At 39.2% G+C, this 21,580-nt stretch overlaps 1 protein-coding gene across 1 annotated transcript in view; it reads left to right on the top strand.

The window, feature by feature from the left end:
• LOC108797154 (dynein beta chain, flagellar outer arm-like) overlaps positions 1-21,580 on the top strand; it is a 337,005-nt gene that overhangs the window by 274,513 nt on the left and 40,912 nt on the right. Inside the window, exons 84-90 of the mRNA XM_018568726.1 lie at positions 3,052-3,264; positions 6,075-6,196; positions 8,748-8,958; positions 11,629-11,745; positions 12,180-12,271; positions 18,359-18,455; positions 19,733-19,917. Coding sequence (XP_018424228.1) covers positions 3,052-3,264; positions 6,075-6,196; positions 8,748-8,958; positions 11,629-11,745; positions 12,180-12,271; positions 18,359-18,455; positions 19,733-19,917 — 1,037 coding nt within the window. The remainder of the gene's footprint in view (positions 1-3,051; positions 3,265-6,074; positions 6,197-8,747; positions 8,959-11,628; positions 11,746-12,179; positions 12,272-18,358; positions 18,456-19,732; positions 19,918-21,580) is intronic.

Genomic DNA, 21,580 nt, shown 5'->3' on the forward strand with positions numbered 1-21,580 from the left:
CCTAGCCAGTCCCCCCGTTCATGAACGTACTAGGAGTCCTCACATCTCCCGACCATTCATACTACTGTTACATGGATGGCAAAAGTGGCAGACAGGGGCGGGGGTAGAACCAGAGTGGGAGGGGGGCCAAGTTGCTGCACCATGGGCATCTGGGTTGTACTTGCCCCCTGGGCTAAAAGTTGCCAGTCAGCCCCTGATTCAACCCCAAATGCTATGTAACTATGTAACTATGTAACCTATATTATAGTGTGAGAAAATTAGGTCAGGGTGACTGTCAGAGGACTGTCTAACATTATGTCCAGCACTTAGGCTATCCAATACGCTTAGTGTTGGTGACCAGCACTTGGAGGCATGTCAGAGAAGCTGGCTCTTGCATAGTCTATTCTTGACATTGATGTTCTTTAATGTTTGCCATGACAAGACTTCAGCTTTAGATCATCATCTATGTCTTCCACCCTTTTACACTTTGCAGTACACTTATGTTCAATCTGTATGTCTCCTGAACCACTTTAATCAGAAGTTAAAATTCCCTTTGCATTGGAATTCATTTGACGGAGTCTCTCCAAGACACATTGTCAGAGGTTTACTAGATATCTGATGAAAATAATAATTCCCTCTATAGTATGGTAATGTTAGAGTATTTAAGAATCTGTTTTGGCAATTGCAAAATTGTATATGTGAACTTGATTTTTCCTTTGATTGTCTGAAAGGGTCGGTGGCTTGTGGGCTCCTTACTTGCCGCTCAAGGAATAAGATGTTCAAGAGGTAGAGATGATGTCTGATTTCAGTGTCCAGCTACAGTTTGTGCCCAGTCTGCTCTCTCTAGCTGAGCACTGCAGCATTAGATATAGAATGGCCATTTTAATTACTCTGTAGAGGGTAACCTTGTAAAGGCGTGGCAGTTTTGAGCAGCATGCGAGCAGCCTTAATGTGATGGATTGCTGGGAAGTCCTGCCATTGGTACATACAATGAAGGTTGAGAGCCCCATGCACTAGTATGGATGGAACCATAGAGTTTCCAGTTGTCTAGTTCAAAGAAAGTCTGGATGGAGGGCTTCACTACCAATTGCACTTGTCGAGGGTGGTTTGGGTTTCCGAGCTTCCTACTTTTGACCATCTTGTTCCTGCATGTTGTTATGAATAAGCTGTATAAGAAGGCTGGGACAGAGCTAAGCTAACTTGCATCTACTTCTGATGTCATTCAAGTCATACCCTTTTTTACACATTTTATTTAAAATATTTTATTTAAAAAAATAACAACTAAAATAAGAAAACATAGTTCAGTTTTGTCTGGAAGTATTAATTGGTGCTAAAATGCTCTTTATGTCCATATAGGACTTGAATACACCTTAGCTTTTATATTTAACCACAAACTGACATTTTGATCCTCCATGCATAAATTAATAAATAGTGCAATTCTAAATGCAGCAATCCACTGATAATTAGAAAGAATAGTGAGTTTAGACTGCATTTTAGTTATCATTTAGACCACAGCCATGGCCATTGGATATCAATTATAAGTTGAAGTGGATGTATACCAATAAAGGTTTCCTAAAATAGTTATACAAATCTGTAATACTTACCTGTCCTGAAATCACGGGATCTTAGCTAAAGAGGTGGATCGGAGTTTCCAAGTACTTCAGTCCTAAGAAGCCCCTATAGATTATTGCCCAATATGTGGTTGTGGTGTGACTGCCCACCCTGAGATCACACGGCAACCATTTCTACTGGACATATAGGTCATGCAGAGGTTTTTTCACTATTTAATATTTTAAAGGGCCGGGATTGTGCTACTGTGTGTATGTGTGAGTGTTGGGGGTGTTACTAATTTAGTCATAATAGTATGCTTTATACTAATAACACAGCACAGATAATGGGAGAATATACACTGAGTGGCCAGTTTATTATGACCACCTGACGTTTGTAGGCAAATTTGCTATAATTATCTATAATTTTGTGCTGAAGTTGCTAGAGGGTCAGACCATTACAAATAGGGAAGCAGGTTGTTCTACGACAGATTTTTTTCTGAAGATATGGGTAAACAACGCGATTTAACCGCCTTTGAAAGTGGCATGATTGTTGGCGCGAGCCATGGAGCGAGTATCAGCAAAACAGCAGAATTCGTTAAATGTTCAAGAGGGGCTCATTGTTAAAGTGTTTAAAGGCTGGACTGTCAGCCGAAAATCTGGGTCTGAACGTGTGAATTGTGGCCGTCAGCGACTAGTCAATGTTAGGGCAGAACGGAGAGTGGCAAGACTGGTACAAGACAACAGAAGGGCAACAGTGCAGTGTCAGATTCCTCGCATCACCTTTCAACATCTTGTGGAGTCATGAGGCGGCCCAACAAAGTCACCTCAAGGAGTCATCTCGTGGCCCAACGAAGTACTGATGGGGTGGTCATAATAATATGGCCACTCAGTGTATACCTCTATGCAGGTACAACCCCTTTTTTTAAAACAAAGAAAAACACTTAAAAACAATGATACAGGTCAAGCACAAGTGCATAAAAAGGCAAAATCATTTGGATTTGTCAAGATGGTATGATTGGTTCTATGTACTCTGAAAAGCACTGCCTAGTATAGCAACCTTTTCAAGTTGGTTTGAAAGCTAAAATGCCCCTTACCTTTAATGCTGGTAGTTAGTTAGGGTCAGCTGAGCCATATGGAAATACTGACTTTCAAAAAGTCAGTAAAGGCATATGATGTTTGGTGGGGTTGCAGTGTGGGATTGGTGTGTGGGAAAGCAAAGGTGAGCTACTGGGAGGTGCCTGCTTTGGGACAGGGTTTTTTTTGGTTAACTAGGTGACAGGTTTGCTTTAAACTTTGACAGTGTTTAGCTTTTGGATAAAAGATTAATTAATTGAGCACTCTGGAATGATCCAAGTTAAGCAAGTTGGAATCATACAAGTCCATGACATATTTGACTGCCACAATTCCCATAGTTTCCAATATTTAGAACATTTTAAATCACATAGCATTTTCCTATAACACATACATTTAACATAGAATACGCTATACAAAATGTAATTTTTCTTGTGTTTAAAATGCACAGATGCTCCAACAAATGAAGATAATGTGAGCAGAGGTGTTTTCCAGCTTCCTATGTGTGCAGATACGAGTTCTCAATTGGATGTCTTTCACCGCCTATTGATTATTCGTGCAGCACATCCAGAATGCTTTCCTGATGCTGTATGTCAGTGGGTCAAACAACTGTCCAGGGACCTAGACCTTCAGGAATGTTGCCAGAGCATTGAAAGCATAGCAGGTAAGTGAAAACAAATAGAAATAGTACCCCATAACTACTGTATATTACATATGCATTTGTCTGCAAAGTACAGTTTTATCCCAGTCACATACTGCTTCAGAAGGTGAACAAATATATAGACGTACTTTCTTCCACAAATGGTAAATAATATTTGGGTACATAAAATTTTAATTGGCACCGTCACTATTCCAGTTACTTATAGGCAGCTCATGATGTAATCACCATACAAATATAGGGTGACTGTGATAGTATAGTAATGTAATATTAATGTATATAGTGACATGTTAGCTCCTTTCATTTCATTTTATAATCCAATAGTTGAAAGATGAAAAAAACATGCTTCAACTTTCAATCTCTAATTTAAAAAAATGGTTAACAGTCACTCTAAAGCCAGAATAAAATGTTTCTAAGGGTTAGATAAATGTTTCTATACAAACTGTTTGGTTTTGAAATCCCCATCTATATATTAGAGGATCATTGTTCTTTGTAATATATTTAGTTTTAGACTTCTACTAAGTCAGATTATGGATAGGTGGTCAAAAGGAACAAAAAAATGAGTAACTAAAATATTTTGAAGTATTGCTTTTTTAAAACAGTGTCATCACTTTAATTACATATCCAAAAATGGGTTTATTCCATTGCCTGGTACAATCAGAGGGACCAAAAAGAAACAAAAAAAACAGCTTTTTCGTCTACTTCACCATAATGTAAATTGCTATGCAGTTTCGTTGCTCCACAAACCTTCCCTCACAGAAGCCATGATTTTGTTTATATTGCCCTAAACTATACAGAGGTATGTAATTTTTAGAACTGTCTCTGCTGTAGGTTGCCACTGTGTTATAAGCCAATGGATCTGGATGCTTACTTGGCCATTGTGGCTTATGGCAATATTTCCATCTTTCGACAATCTCTCTTTAATTAAGGAATAGACCATAACAGGTTCAAGGTGCTTATTCTTTACAACAAAACTAATTGGAATTCGAGAAATGTGTTAAACTCAAAACAGATCTAGATAAAACTGAATGGTTGTTATGGGTTACTGCACATAAAATAATACTTATAAATTAATTATTTTCTGAAAAGCCCACCTGCTTTTTAGCTGAGAGGTGGAAGTGATGATATGTTTAGAAGTTGATGCTGTTTTCAAGAGAATAAACGCTAGATATGTTTATGAATACCCAAGTAGTTTAAATATTTAAATATGTTTTCCCTTTAATTTTTAATTTTTTATCTCTGTTCTTAATATGGTTTCTGAGTAATGCTATATATACACAGTGATTACTTGCTGCTCTGTGGTAAATCTTAAGACCGCAAACCTCATGAGGAGGCACTGGTGGACCATGCCTCCCGAGACACACAGCAGTGCCCATTTGCCCACCAGCCACTGGTCCACTGAAGGACACAGAACTTAGACTGTGTAGTGACCCATAAATATGTGGTACCACTGTGTCACTTTAAAAGTGACATCACTTGTGAACCATCGAGGAATTGCTGTACACTTGCAGGTCACCTGCCAAGTCTGAGGTTTGCTTGATGCCAAAACTTTTTTTTAGTTTGGATAGAGTAAGGGATAGTTTTAACTCCTGCCAGCTTTTTTTTCTATCTGTGTCGCATTCGTAAGATTTATCTTCACTTCCTGTCTGCTACAACAGGAAGAGAGGGAAATCCCTGGTGGATCTGCAGGGTCATCAGAAATAGTGTCCCCAAGGAAAGATTTACAATCTATTGTGGTTCTGATGACAACCCAAAATTTGGGAATTTCTTTTACTTTAATTTTTAGTGATAGAGAAGGTGCGTATTTATAATGGGAACATTAGATAAGATACAAACCTGATAGATGTCCTAATCCTGCGCAACTCTATCCGACACTAAAAAAAGTTTTGGCTTCAGTTGCACTTTAAAAGTTAGACCCTGTTCACAGTGAGCGATTTATTGCGTTATTTCAGCTCCAAAATTGCTCAAATATCAGCTCAACGTCGCTCAATGTAGCTTGTCCAATCATTTCAATGGAGCTGTTCAAATCTCACAGCTCAATGTCATCTGTAGCTTGTCGCTCAAGCTTGTAGCTCAAACATGACCTATTTTTTGGCAGATTTTGTGTGATTTTGCCCAATAGACTTTAATGGTGTAGCTCAATATTGCGTGACATTATCACGCTACAGAAGTGTCACTTTTGCACAGAAATATAAGAAGGAAGGAATGATGTCACATCAAGACCACTTTTGATTGGTTACAGCCCAATGTACCAGCTACGAAGTCCCTGTGAAAAGTCGCGCTACGTAGCACGACAAAATGTGCACTGTAGCTCAATGTCGCTCAGCTATCTTTTTTTGGATGCAGCTCAGTGTGAATGGGGTCTTGATGTTAAACTTACCTTCCACCTGCTCACACCCTGGGAAAAATTAATAAGAGGTATTTTATTCATGTTTAACAGTCTGTTGATACATGCAGACATTCTCTGACAGGCTTTTGATCTTCACAAGTAGTCTCTTTCTGTCTCTTGCCACAGGCAAACAGTAACAGTGCATGGCAGGGAGTATCCACTATCCTGCTTCTAAAAAAAGAGTGACATTTGGTACACTATGTGACTGAACCAAATGTCACATAGTGTAACAAATGCCTGTTGTCTGCCATGCCTCTAATACCTGTCCATTCTACTAACAAAATCACTTCTGAGGTCCACAGGGCAGACCTAGTATCCTTTTGTAATTATTTCTTCTGTCACAAGGGTGCTATAATATCCGTTTTGTCAGTGTCTGGAGACACCTATGTATCTATACTTAAACTAACCTAAATATGTTTTATTTCAGTGCTGGATCAAAATACCATTGGTATTTTAGTTATTGAACCTTCTGGCATGTCCAGTACGATTTCATACAGTGGAGCAATCCTGAGCTATAAGGCCAAACAAACCATTGCCGGTACAGCAAAGGTAATGGGATCAAGCTTTTTTTATTTCTTTAATGGTTAATGCAATGATAATTCAAACTGTTCCAATGGCTCCCAGTTAAATTTAAGCTTTTAATTTCTAACTGCTCCAAGCTCACTTCCGTGATGGACTACAATCTCAACAGAAATTACTAAATTAACATGAGATTGTAGTCCATCACAGGAGCGAGCTTGGTGGCTACTTTACAACACACACAGAGACCATATGGAACAAAAGTAGCCACCGTCCAGAAGGAAGAACACTATCAGTACACATTCAGACTTAATTTGAAGAAATACAGCCGAGTGATACAAAAATAAGCTACATTTTTGTCATGAATGCATATTTAAGATTTAACTCCTGAGTTTAGTGTCACTTTAAAGTGCAACATCCAGTGCAGTGCTTTGAATTATGCGCCACCAAGATGTATGATTAAGCCTTTTTGATGAAACACATGAGAGCCTGTGGCCCTTAGGGTTATGCTTGTAAAATTGTAGATTCCTTGGGAATAAACCTTTTACATTGAGGTTCTGGCTGTTGAGTGCTGCTTTACATACATTGGATTGCCAAGATATGGTTGCTGAAAAACTTGGAATAAAAATTACCTTTTACATGATGAACTTTATTGCTTTTAGTGATTATGAGAAATGTATCTTGGGTATGCTATGTAGAATAGGGGTGTTTCTTCAGCTGTTATACAGTATACTGATTTAGCACTGGCTGCATGTCACATTGCTTGAATTTGTTTATTCCAGAGGACAAGTGTAGTATTCTCAAGTTTTAATTACACATGTTTATTTAATTGTTTTTATGTTGGCTGCTTAAAGGGAAATTATAGTGTATTCTCAGTGAATCCATATTTATGGTTATTTTTACCAGTTTTCTTTTACATCTTAACAAACGTTAGGGAGCCCTGTATTTGGCTCAACCTTGCTTAGCCTCCCTGATGAACAATTCTTGAGATAGATATCAGCCACACAGCGAGTTCATTTTTTTTAGTGGGTCAGCCAACTCATAGTCTTAAGCTGGCTATACACTGTTATATTTTTTCCTTCAGCCTGCTTCATCCATGCTAAACAGTGTGAATGGATGAATCTCCCACTGTGGATATTGGCTGCAGTCACTATTCGGCTGAGAATTTGCCCAGATGTTGGGCACAAGGCTGCCTACAGGGCCACCCACTGAGAGAATTGAACCCGGTTCATAAAATTTGCTCAGTGTATGACCAGCTTTACTTTATGAGAACAAGTAGCAATATCTGTAAAAAAATAAGTCAAGGCAACTGGATTTGCTGTATTTTTCTTGAAGACGTTTCACTGGTCATCCAACCAGCTTTCTCAATTCAGAATGACTTGTACAAAAAATTATCTGGCAATAAATATGGTGAATGTTGCTCCAATCCACATAATCTATTAGCCACAACCAGGCATTGATGCATTTGCATAATTGGAGTCTTGGAGGTGTTATTAACCTGCCCAGGGAGAGGTGTTAAAACAGCATTGTATGTGGCAGACAATAGATGTCTTCCCCCCCCCCCCCACCTCTATTCAAGCTTGGCTTCTCCATTTTTACATAAATGGACTCTTTCACACCAGCCATCCTCCCTGTCTAAGGCCCCGTTCACATTGAGCGATTTATCGCGCGGTAATCCCCGCGATATCGCGGCTATTTACCGCGCGATATCGCTCTCCAATGCATCTCAATGGGGCTCTGTCCATCGCGGGTCGTGCGTTGCTACAGCAGGACCCTTTTTGGAGCGGATTTTGCAGCGATTCTAGCTTGCTCAATGCAAGCAATGCAAATCGCGCAACAAACGCGCGATTTGCGAATCGCTCAATGTGAATGGGGCCTAAGATGCGTACGTTCACTGTCTTCAAGGGAGTGACCTTTTTCCTTTAGATGTAGGTATACTGCTGAATCCTGAACAGAGGGTTCTATGCTGTGCCATACGCTGGTGTAGCTGCTGTTTTTTTTCACCGACAGGGTATTTTGGGTGAACCAGTTGTTGCCTCAGTGTATTGCTGAGTTTAAAGCAGGCAGGAATGTGATGTTTTTTAAAAACCCTTCTGAGAAAAATACAGCAAGTCCTGTTGCCTTGACTTATTTTGTACAGATATACCATGACCTGGATGAATGAGAACCTTCACAAGCATATTGCGGCACATTTTGGGGAGAAAACTCTTAAACTTGTATGAGAATATGAAAAGACAGCAAGAAAATTGGCAGACTATAGAAACCAACTATGCTTTAACCTCAGATGCCGACAACAGGGGTTGGTACCTTGCAGCATATGTTTGGACTGCACAGTAAAGGGTCACAAAGTCAAGCTGATACTACATAAGGCCTAGAAACAATTGCTAAATGAACGTGTACGGCAGAGCCATTTCACAGTTGATGCCTTAAAACATACTATCAATCAACTAGAAGAGAGCCTGATTTTTCAGCTACCTGCTGATATTTGGAGGACAGTAACAGACTTCACGGTACATGCACAGCTAGCTCAGCACACTAAGTTCTCCATTTTGTTATCCAGAACTGGAAACAGCCATACTAGGGAGGAAATAACTTGGAGGCAGAAGGAGGAGAGGGGGACATTGCAGAACAAAGAGACATGGGTGAAGAACCTTTCAGCCAGGGTTCTCACCCAGCCGAGATGGATGTCCTTGCTAAAGGGTTGAATTTCGCAATCACACCAAGAACCATCCCTGTAGTGGATATTATCTCAGCCACTGAGGACTCGATTCACAGTAACAAAGTAGCACAGGGTAAGGCTGAACAACTTCACCTACAAGTGTCTGCAGCCCTGGCCAGTGCCAAACCACCACACATCCCTGAAGAAAGACAAGAGTATCACCATCCTACCTGCTGATAAAGGAAGATGCACAGTTGTACTTAATACATCTGACTACGATGATAAGGTGGCTGCACTTCTGAATGATAACAACACATATGAAGACCTAAGAAGGGACCCAACCAGTGGTTACCAGAAGAAAACTATAGATCTACTTCAACAGCTAGAAAGGACAAAGCCATTGATCGGGCTATGTATCATCGCCTCTACCCTGGTGAAGCCCCTCCGTGTATATATGGACTTCCAAAGATACATAAGGATGGGATCTCTCAGGCCAATTGTCAGCAGCAATTGTCATCCCTCTTCACCTGCATACCCACTACAGAGGCAATTGAAACAGTGAGAAAACGGTTGCTACTAGACAACACCCTAGGCAGCAGAAAAATGAATTTTCTTTAATGAAACGAATGGAAACGGTTTTCGTTTTCATTTGCTGCGTAAGAAAACTATTTTTTTTGCTGTGCACATGTCTAGTGATTAACCTGATGTAAATAATATTATGAGTATTTGCTAAGACACATACAGTGCATTCAGAAAGTGTTCAGACCCCCTTCACCTTTTTCAATTTTGTTATGCTGCAGCCTTAAAAATGAATTTTTCTGCTGTTTCGGAGGCCACAAGCCTGAACATGTTGGCCGCTGGCGCGTTCTGCGCTTGCACGCTGCCATCTTTAAGTGTATCTCGGTATACACGAAAATGGCGGTGACATACAGGCGCCGCCATCTTGGTGTATACTAAGATACACTCAAAGATGGCGGCGTGCATGTGCAGAATGTGTCGGTGGACGATATGGCCACCGCTCGTCCAGCGTGTGACGTCATACTGAAAATGCAGAATGAGCGGTGGCCATGTCAGGCTCTGGCGTGTTCTGCCCTTGCGTGCCGCCATCTTTGAGTTTATCTTGGTATACACCAAGATGGTGGTGCCCAAATGTTCAGGCAGAACGCTCCTGCGGCCAATATGGCAGCCGCTCGTTCTGCAAACAAATTTATGTATGCCCGAATATAGTTTTAGTATATTCGGGCATATAATAAATTCGTTATTTCGGATGAACCACCAAATCAACTGAGTTTCGTTGATTTGCAGGTTCGCCCGAATCCAAATGCACGTGTCTATTAATCACTTTAACATATTTATATAAGTTCATATTAAAAAGATTATACATTCCTTTTACCCCAACAGAGAACATTACTTCGCTCCAGTTTTGATATATCCAGTACTCTGCAACATAAATACCATAGTGATTTATGAAGTCATGTATGAACTGTCATTCCTCTCTCCTGTAGTTAGTAATACTATCTCATAACTTCCTCCTAATGTTTGAAATTTTGGTACAAGTATTTGAATCCACTAGAGGACCTACAAGGGGCAATGCTTGTAAGAAATAGGTTTCTACCAGATGTATAGGAATGCACACATGAAAATCTAATGTTATGAAACCCTTTGCTCAAGTCTTTGTAGCTTCTGCAGCCCTATGTAGTGTAGTCCGGGTTGCACATTCATACAGGCGGTTAGTTATGACTATCGCTACATTAAATATATTAGATCAGCTGTTGATTGCTAGTCTTATATTTTCTGACAGCAGTACTTAAATTCAAGCACAGTTGCTGATCAGGTATGCATTAAGGATCTCCCATTGTGCATTTATTTGGCATATAAACTTTAGGTGATTAAAATGTTAAGTGACTTGCCAGTTCAGAAAATATTTAAGCTTTAAATTATTTTTAAACATTCTAACATTAGGCTATTTGTGTACACCACAGATTTTCATTACAAGAATAATGATGACAGATCGTACTATGTTTATTAGATTATTGTTTCTTCATTATTCATTGTAACGTTCAGAGATGATGAATTTTCTTTGTGGGAATTGTAGCGAGCAATAGATCACATAGATGTGTGCTTTAGATAGCAACTTGCTGAGAAGCAGTGTGAAGGAAAACTTCCTGGTAAACTCCAGTGTCTTTTATTTTTCATTTTTTGCTTTGTTTTCTGTGTTAGTATCTTTTACTTCACACAATGTGATCTTGATTGAGATAAGCATATCATGCAGAATAAATAGTGTTAATCTTGCTGCTTTCATCCCTTGCTGAAAAGTTGCCCTACTCCAAAACAGTTATACATGTTGGTGTCTGCCCGTTGTGGAGTCCCCTAAAATTACTGAAAAATGAGTACGCTAACCAAAGTATGTAGAAACTGTTTAACCATATAATACTGAGAAGATATAATCTAAAAATCTAGAATGGTATGGTGGGGAGGGCAGGAGCTGACCTTTTTCCAAACATGAAGTTCTGCTCTAACAAAATTCAGCTGACTTCAGGAAGGAAATATGTTTGATAATGAGTATGAATAGACGTTTACATACACAATACGGCAGAAATTAATAAAATAACATGAATGGGGAAAGTTCAGTTGATCCATTCAGCCAAAACCTGCTGTGTTCCATTTACTGTAGGAATGCATAATGCCTATCCAAAGACGTGCTGGAAGGTAGATTGGATCCTGTCTAAGTTGGCCTTGTATGTATGTGAGATAGGAACCTCAGATTGTAAGCTCCTTGAGGGCAGGGGCTGAATGGAAACAGCACTAAATGATACAATGAATCAGAATGGCTGGCTCATTATACAAAACCTTCACCTAGCCTCAAAGGCCATGCTAAGGAACCTATTAAAGATTTTAAAATATGCTGCAAAAATGCGTGGTAAGATCAAACTTGCAGATTTCTTTTTTTATCATAAAAAGATGCACCAACCTTGTTTACAAGTACTTGTTAGAGAACTTTTATTGCAAGAAATGTTTTACTTCCAGGTCCAACATTTATGACACCCCACTAACCCCCTCCCCCCTATCTAAATAATATCAAATAATAGGCTCATAGTTAACATGTGAACATATTTTTAATGCCTCATTGATTAAACATTTGTATTACACAGATTTTTAAGTTTTGATAAACGGTTATATAAAGGTTCAGTTTATTAGCTTATAAATTGACCAACAATCCTAATGTTTGCCTTAACTGTGCATCTGTGTATTATATAAAGTAGCCTGCAAAGAGGTGTATACTAATTTTATAATAACTAATCATTTATTATTTGATAACTAATCATTGTAAATGTTTCTAAATGCTGTTTACAGTATCACAGAAAGAGGAAAGACAGTTTTGTGTGTGGCTTACTTCTGAGCATGGTGCATCTATTCCGAAAGACTTCTTAGCACATCTTAAAAAGGTGAGTCACGGAAGATTGTTCTGTGCAATTTCATTGCGATAGAAAGCAAGATTTTTTTTTATATTCTTCTACCAAATTTGTATCACCGGCAATTGAAAAATATGCATATCATCATTTCCATCAAAAAGGCAAATGAAAGTACAATGCATGAATTAGAGGATAAGGACACCTATGTTATATTACAAGAATGTTGTGAGAGGGGAGTGGACCTTATAGGGATTAGTGCACTTTAACACACCAAATCCTACCCAAACTTGCAGCTTTCAGTGTTAGAGTCTCTCTAGATTTGGTGAATCCTGTAAGCCATAAAATGAAGACAAAGGCAACATAAAATAACACCAAAAAATGCTTTATAAAAAATAGCTGAAATATTAAAACATTTAAGAAAGCTGGTGAGATTTACATTTCACTACTTGCATATAAATCCCTTAATATATAGTTTGTCAATTTGCAAAATGTATTCCTTTTTTGCTTTTTAGGTATGCAAGTGTTTTCTGCTTAGTAGTGTTGTACAGTGATTGGCTTTACTGCTTCTTTTTCCTTGGTATAGATCTGATTTAGAGATATGTTTTAAGGTCAACCACGAGTTCTGGGAACAGGCAAACAAACTGCCCTGAATTGCCTGGGCGATGTTTGTAAGCGACATTAAAAATGGCATAGGATTCCTTTCAAAATCTGTACCAGACCCTTATCCACTGGACCCCCTGTATAAGGGTCTGGTATGGATTTTAAGGGGGCCCTAAGGTAACCATACACATTTTTTACAACAAATGTGTAGTGTGCTTTAAAAATAAAACAAAAAATGGTGGCTGGCCAAAAAAGGGAGCCGCAAGCTTGAACCCTCTCCCTCCAGAGCCATATCAGGCCACATGCTCACAACATTGGGAGGGTACTTTAACGAGGGGGTGACGAAGTCACCCCCCCTGGTAAGGCACCTTGTCACTATGTTGATGTGGGCCTGGCCTGGTCAGAGACTGGTCATCCTGGCCTGGTTGGGGACTGGGTAGTTATCCCCTTTAGAACAAGGGAGCCCTCAGATATGGGGCCCCCCTCCCTATGTAAATAAGTATGGGGTACATGGAACCCCTTGTTAATAATTTACTAAAAAATAAAATTGAAAAAGTAAATAATTGTAGAAAAAATTTCATCCCAAAAAATAATGTCCCACAATGTAAATCACATGCTAAGCGATGTAGATCCAGCGTCTATCACAATTAGCGACACCTGATGACACAACAACCTGCTGCCATGTTGATCTCCATACATGGTCAATAGCTGATTGTTTACAAACAAAACATACCAGCGGGAAACTGCCATCTAGCTGCAGTAGTTTTTTTTAAACGCTATTTTTGAAGCAGTACATTGTATTGGTACGCAACTTCGCATGCAGGTTTAACCACTCGAAGACCATGTGTTTGACCCCCTTCATGGCCAGGCCATTTTTCAGTATTCAGTGCTGAGGTACTTTGACTGACGTTTATTCTGTCATGCAACGCTGTAATCAAATTCATTTTATACCATTTTTTGGTGACACATTGGTGAGCTTTCTTTTGGTGAGCTTTCCTTTGGTGGTATTTAATCACCTCTGGGATTTTTATTTTTTACTATATTTCAGAAAATTTACTGAAAATTTTGAAAAAAAAAAGTTTTTTTTACATTATGTTAGAAAACAATTAATATTACCCAATTTTTTTTCAAAATATAAAAGACGGGGTCACGTCGGGTAAATAGACACCAAACGTGCCATGCTTAAATATTGCTCGCACCCGCGAAATCACAAAAAAACTACCATACACAAAATTGACCATAGGCGACGCTTTAAAAGCTTTTACTGCTCATCAGTTTAGTGTTATCAGTGATTGATGGCTTTAGAATTATTGCTCTCACTGCGACGTTTGCGCGGATATGTAACATGTGCGGCTAAGAAAACCCCCTATGTGATAGCAAAAGATGTGACAGGTCCTGTTTATGGAGACATCAGGGGTCTCCAAGACCCTTAATGTCACCTAAGACCCCCCGAAGAAGCTGATGAAGCCGAGGTTTGCTTCATCAGCTTCTCTGCAGCGTCTGAAGCTGGAGAGTGACACAAGAATGCGGAAGTGATGCAATATACATCACTTCCGCATTCTGGCAGCGGAGAGTGGACCGGAGGGAGATCTTGTACCGATCTCCCTCTGATCCCCTGTCAGAGAGGCACTATGCTGGTCCCGGGCTCGCACCGGGCACAGCGGAGCCTGGGACCAGCGTGACAATGGGAGGGGGGGGCGGAGGGAGGGGGGGACACGGGCCGGCAGCTCATAAAAGCGATACGCCTGCTCTATAGCTAGCGGATCGCTTGTATGTTAACAGGCATCGGTGCCTGTTTTTAAATTGACTGTGTTTCCCGCTCGCGCTAGCTCTCAGATCTAGAGAGCTCCTGGCCGGCCGTTTTTTTACAACGGCCGGCCGGGAGGTAGTTAAGATATCCCCCAAACATGTTCTTTTTAAGTATTTGTGTATTTTTAAAAGACCCACTTCCCACTAAATTGTATTTTTAAAAAAAAATGTTTTGTTTGCCATGTTCCCCATGGCAGTGCTCAGCTACCCATGCCCTTTTTAACAAGCTAATTGCACTTGTTGGACCTACATTCATAGCAATGGAAGGGAAAATAAAATGACAGGTATAAAATTGCACCATAAAATAATGGAACAGCAGGCAAGTATACCATGCAAAGACTATACCAAAAACCGCATTCAGGTAAATTTTAGAGTAATAACAAAATGTTTACAAACAGAAAATACATTAACATTTTCTTTTAATTCTTAGTGCAGATAGTGTTTTCAACATGTTTGACATACTACTAGACTGATAAGTTAGTGAAGTCTATTTGTTTTTTATGGAATGAAACCTAGTAAATTTGAGCCCAAAGAATGGATATATTTGGAAAGGCTATTGCAATGGGACTACTGTTCTTAAATTTACAGTTACTGTGCATATATCTATGTACTGTATATAGGTGTGTTCAGGTTTAGTAACTTTTTATTTAGCTCCTATGTCTATTAAGAATCAGTCCATTATTTACGAGGCCTTGCCTTGTCTACAGTTTTTGTTATTAATTAAGCACTAAACTGTTAATTTATCCACTCACCTTATCAAGGGAATCTCTGGAAATGAAATTATATTGCTAACGGATTCCGGCAATCTCCTTAATTGCGGTTAAAGCCTACTCAACCTATTATTCTTAATGCTTCATTCAACATGTAATTGGGGTCTAATGCACGCTCTATAATCTTTTAATAACAACAACATTGAGCTTCACATATATAAATGCTAGGCTCATGAGTTTCTACAGGTTATTTATCATTTATGCTTTGTGTTAATCTGTAAAATAACTTGCAGCTAATTAAACATGAATCACTACTAGTGGGTGAAGTTTAATTGCTGTTTATTACATTTTAATGATGTCTTTTATGAGGAGTTTTCAGATATCAATTAGGGTTGGTGATGCAATAAGCCCTGAAAATGAATAAATATAAGAATAACAATATACTACACTTTTACACACTATCAAGGGTCTTTGATGCTGTAAACTAAAAGAGACTCTGTCATGAAAAAAAAACAAAAATCTGCTGCATATATAAAGGTCAGGTACCTACCTTTACCTACCAGAAAGGCTGGGGATTCCACCCTAAGGGTCTTGAAGGCTGGTGGTCAGAATGACAAGTAGGCATCTCTAGGTTCCAGCACTTTATATATGAAGCATTGATTGTATTATATCTTGACTGGGAGTTAATACGAATACAAAAGATGATAGATACGTTTAAATTAGTTTAATTGAAGCAGTGCATTAGCAATGATCTAGTGCAAGTGCAGTAACCCAAATGAACCAGTTAGATTTCACCTGGTAGCTGATAGAGATGTAAGGGTGAGTAGGAGGAGAAAAGGTAGGTTGAATCTTTTCTCCTCCTACTGACCTAATGTTTATAGACTACCCTTTTATAATGCTCTATGATCTCAAACATCCTAAATTGGATGCATTTTTATTTGACTTAATAGTATAGTACACTGACTTTGAACCCTTGTATGTATCCTCAGCAGAATCATTCTGTATGTTTTGCATGTTTATTTTAATCCTGAGTAGTAGACATGTGCGATTCGTTTAGTTCCGAAACGAAATTCGGACGAAATTTCGGAAATTTGGAGATTTGGATGTATCCAAATTCTGAATTACAGCTAAAACGAATCAGACTTCCCGATTTTCCCGAAATTCGTTAGCCGTAGTCCGGTCGAATTTTCGTTTTCGGACGAATGTTCCTTTTTTAGCGGTAGTCTGGTCGAAATTTCGTTGCAGCAAAATGACATCCCCCCTCTTGCCGAGGGCACTTGGCCTGGTAAGGCGCAGGGGGGGGCTATATCGCCCCCCCTTTCCTATCCTGCCCTGCTGGGCCTGTCCTCGGATCAAGGGTCTGGTAGGAATTTTAGGGGGGGGGCCCACGTTTCCCCCCTCCTTTGTGGGGGTGGGGTTCCCCCTTAAAATTCCAACCAGATTTAAAGGGTCTGGTATCGATTTTGGGGGGAAACCCACGCACATTTTTTTGTGTTTTAACTTGGGGGGTCCCTCCTAACATTTTTACCAGACCTAAAGGGTCTGGTATGAATTGGGGGGGAACCTCACGGTTTTTTTTTTCATCTTCTGCAAACTTAAAAAAAGTGTGATTTTTTTTGTTCCTAATGTCATTTTGCTGCAAAGAAATTTCGTCCACAAACTAAATTTTGACCGGACTACCGCTAACGAATTTCGTCCGAATTCCGAAAAAAATTTAATTTCGGACCCGAATACGAAAAACGAAATAATGCAAAATCCAAATCAAAACTAAACTAAACAAATTTTTTGCTGGTGCACATGTCTACTGTGTAGCACTCACCCCCAAAATATACCCGAGTCATCTCTAGCCTGCCTAGGGATTTGTAGCAACCAGCTGCCCCATAGCAATAACTGCCCTCTTCTAGTGTCCAACAGAGCTTTGATCTAGAACAAAAGTATGATGCTGAAGAACTTTATTTTAACATCTGAGCTGGGGGAGAGGGTATAGGGCTTAGAACATCCGTGAGAAAAGTAGACAGATTCCAGACTCACCATTCCTTTTCAGAATTCCAGAATTCCAGTACAGATTCAATAGGAGCACTGACACTGGGTATATGAACAACCGTTGGATAGGGATTGGCACATAATCTTAACTAGGAGAGACACCAGACTTGCTCCTGAGGTCCACTCTATTCCAGGCACCTCCAGCAGCCACCAGCTTCACTGGTTCTCCTCCTCAATCAGTAGCAAAGACCTCTTCCAGACTTGAGGCGTAGCAAAGCATTTGCTGCACTCAAGTTTTCCCAACCCCAGGCCTAGGCCTGGGGGCAGGCTGGACAGCACCCAGCCCTGACTGGACACTGGGGCTATCCCAGACTGGACTTGACTGAGCACATGGCAATTCCTCTAGAGAGACTATATATGCCCTGTCCCAGCATGCACCACTGGCTATGAGAGCTCCAGTAATTGGCTGGTGAACTGCACATGCACTCACAGTATCCCCCATTGGCTGTTCCACACTGCAGCACAGTCACACTCCACTCAGGCAGGTAAAATCGATGCCAGAACACCTGGAATTAATCCGATAAATGCCAACTATAATTCAGCCAGACTGACTACAGCTCTGGCAATCACTAGATTTCTAATAGCCACTCCACTAAGGTGGCAGGGGCTACACTTGTATAAAATGAATTGTAGGACTGAGCATTATAATTTACTGAAATGACAAATCATTCTGTATAATTCACAGAGTGTTTGGGGTAACTTAATGTTAAGTGATTGACTAATATGTGTGCCACATCTATAAATGATCATCCTCATGAATCATCTTGCAAGCATAAATATATTAGGATCTGTTTCTACAGCTTTACCAGTCAGATAACATATTTTTGTTAGGGATTTGGAATATCTATACATTTATATGCACAATAAATGACTAAAACATACTTTTATACAGCAAGTAACAAAAAAAATATTACCTAATTAGTGGTAAACTTGCTTGGTAAATTTCTCCTAATTGTAGGTATCCTGGCATTTCCTAATAATGAAACAAGATAAAAAGAAATTGTCACTGAATGATGGGACATATATGGACTGTCTGCCTCAACTGTTGCTTTCAGGTAAATCATTATAACGTAATGTAAACTAATCTGTCTTCTTTATTTGTAAACATTATTATATGTTTGCTCAAATTTATGTTCCAAATAGCAGGTGGGGCTCTAGGCACCTTCTTAGATGTTTTTTCAGGCTTAAGTGTACCTTTTTGCTGATAAAAGCTGATGACTCATCTACTTTCCCACCTGCCAGTTCAGATCAGCCCCACACAGAAATTCAATCCAAGTAGAGTTTCAAAGCAAACTGCTTCTGCTCTGGTTTATCAATTGAAAACCCATAATGTTCTGTGAAACCTGTATTCAATGTTTATTTGTCAAATAAAACAATATATAAATAGTAAATAAAAGCTTACAAACTATATAAAACTCAAGGGATTATGGATTATAGTGTATGTATATGATCCACCAGGAATATGCAATATAATTTCTGGCCTAGGGGCACATTCATTTTTAATTTAGTGTTGTCCTAAGACAGAGCAGTTATAAAACTTGAAGATGCAGTTTAGAAATGCAAGTAAACAGACTGGTATAAAGAGCACTATTATGTTCAAAAACAAAACAAAAAAGTTCAATCCAATTGCTGGCATTTGGTGCATATTTAAATATTCATAGTTTTCCATTTTTTGGGTCATGTTGGAGGTTTTGTTTTATAGCTGAAAGTAATACATTTCAGTTTTATTATACAGGACGACATGGACAAGAATTTTGTGATATATTTCAAATATTACATTCATTAAAAAAAAACGAAACACATAAACTAAACCACAATTTAAATTTCTTAATAAATGGGAACAGGGGGGTTGAAAAACAAAGTATCTATTTGTTTTGTTTTATACTAGAGCATTAAAAAGCACATGTTTTGATTGAAATGTTTACATATATATTTTTTGCCAGGTTGCGCCATCTGTGTTAGCAGAATATATTTATCCCATTTGTGATCCACTCCAGTCCGTTTTCTTAAATACCCTCATGTGTTTTTATTTCTTTGTTTTTTTTTATAATGTGCAACCTTACTAGCAATTGCAGTGTCCGAATTCAGAAACACAAATAATGCTTCTAGACTTTAACATATTTAAATTTCTAAGCTATGTTCCTTAAAAATATAATTGCTTATATTGTTATGTAATAAGCAATCACGGGCAGGGTCTTCCTTTCCATCTTGTCTTGAATTGTATTGTGATTGTAATGTCTTCCTTATATTGTAAAATGCTGCGCAAACTGTTGGCGCTATATAAATCCTTGATATTAATAATAGTAATAATAATAATAATTTGTTAAATTAGCCATCACTTCAGCAATGGATCAGATAAATGAAGAGACTTGTTCAAGCGTGAAGAGGAATCCAGTCTCCGTTCAAAGACTCTACTTTGGAATTTGTGTATTGCATGGTGTTCTCCAAACACAGCAGATATTTCCCAAAACGGGGCTGAATAAGCTAATGGATGTGAGCCCTGTACAGTTGCACCAGGTACTCTAGATATATATACAGAACATATTTCGGTTTTAGGCCTGTTACATGCACTATTAGTCATACAAACACTGACATTTTACTTTTCTTAAACTTTTTTCTATTTTTAGTCAGGTTAATGTGAAATATTGCAAATGGATATTATGTAGTCTGCAGTCAAATAAAGCTTTTGACTAATCACAGTACAGTTACAATACAATTTACAATACAATACAGTTTCAGAACAATAGGGCTGGGAGGGCCATGCTCGTGGGAGCTAACAATCTAGTAGGAAGGGGCAAGTGGTACAAAAGGTAATCATTGTTTGGATTGAGTTATTGAAGGAAGTAAAAGGCAGTTATGGTGAGATGAGATAGGCTTCCCTGAAGAGATGGGTTTTTAAGGATCTCCTAAAGGTTGGGCAGCGTAGGAGATAGGCGGACAGATTGGGTAAGAAGTTCCAGGGGATGGGGAACCCTCTGGAGAAGTCCTGGAGGCGAGCGTGGGAGGGGGGTAATTGTGTCCTCCGCGGCTGCTGACTTCCGAGTTGCGTCACTTGCGAGCGGCCGAGTCGCAGGGCGGCGGAGCCGGCGGGAAGTTTGAAAGTTAATTTTTTTTTAAATAGAGAAAATAAGGGGGAAAAAAACCCCAGCCTAATTAATGACATGGCTACTGGCTAAACAAGAAATAAACAGAAATATACAAATGATTTCACTAGTAAACTAGGTAAATTAAAATGTTTAATAGTTTTTTAAGATGGTCTAAAAGAATGATTTAATTCAACCTGCAGAATTTCACTTTTATGTGAGATTAGGTGTCCTAAATTACCCTGTGTATTAATTTAAGACGCACCATTTAATGCAATTCTGTTTTCTTTACAAACACCATTTATTACTAATTTAAACTAGTGTAAGTGCATGTAATTGTCATATTATCAACCTTTTGTAATCCCTTGTACAGCAGCCCTCACACAGGGGGCCCTACTGTAGTGCTATAACTGATCCACGATTTGGTTATGATGTCTGGCAGGGCAGCTAGATCAAAAGATGATTTCTGTGTGAATAGTATTACATTCTTTTGCCAGATAAAATAGTAAACTATATGTCAACTGTGTATTTAGCTGTTCTCCTGTAGTTTACCTGATGCAGTGGAGAAAAACATTGCTGGTTCCTTGCCATCCTCACTACCAGTACTAGCCAAATCACTTTCAAATTTAATGCTGATTACCCAATACACTTTTTGTTTTCTGTCTCTGCAAATAACTAATTAGAGCTACACTAAACTTAAAAAGGAAATAATAAAAATAACTTGTATTATATAAATAATCAATGACTGTGTACCTTTTTTTGTCATTGTTCAACCCTAAATGCTCCAAAATCCATTATATTTTTCTCCATCTACAACTTCCTGCCGGAGGGTGGCAACTTTTTTCTCCATGAAGCTGAAAAGTAGCCACCCTCTATGCTCCTTCATGTGAAGGACTACAACATGGTAAAGACATGTCTTCTGATTCTGCCTCTCCTCAGACTCTGCCCACAGATCCTCCCCTCTAGACTCTGCAAGGAGCTGGGATTTCTTCAGCTCTCCCACACTGATATATGATCTTTGATTTCTCTCCTCCTCGCTCACCAAGGAGGGGATGTGGGGGGGGGGGGGGGGGGGGGGGGGGGGGGGGGGAATGCAG

This window comes from Nanorana parkeri, unplaced genomic scaffold (assembly GCF_000935625.1).
Source record: "Nanorana parkeri isolate BGI_ZX_2015 unplaced genomic scaffold, ASM93562v1 scaffold1235, whole genome shotgun sequence".
NCBI lineage: Eukaryota > Metazoa > Chordata > Amphibia > Anura > Dicroglossidae > Nanorana > Nanorana parkeri.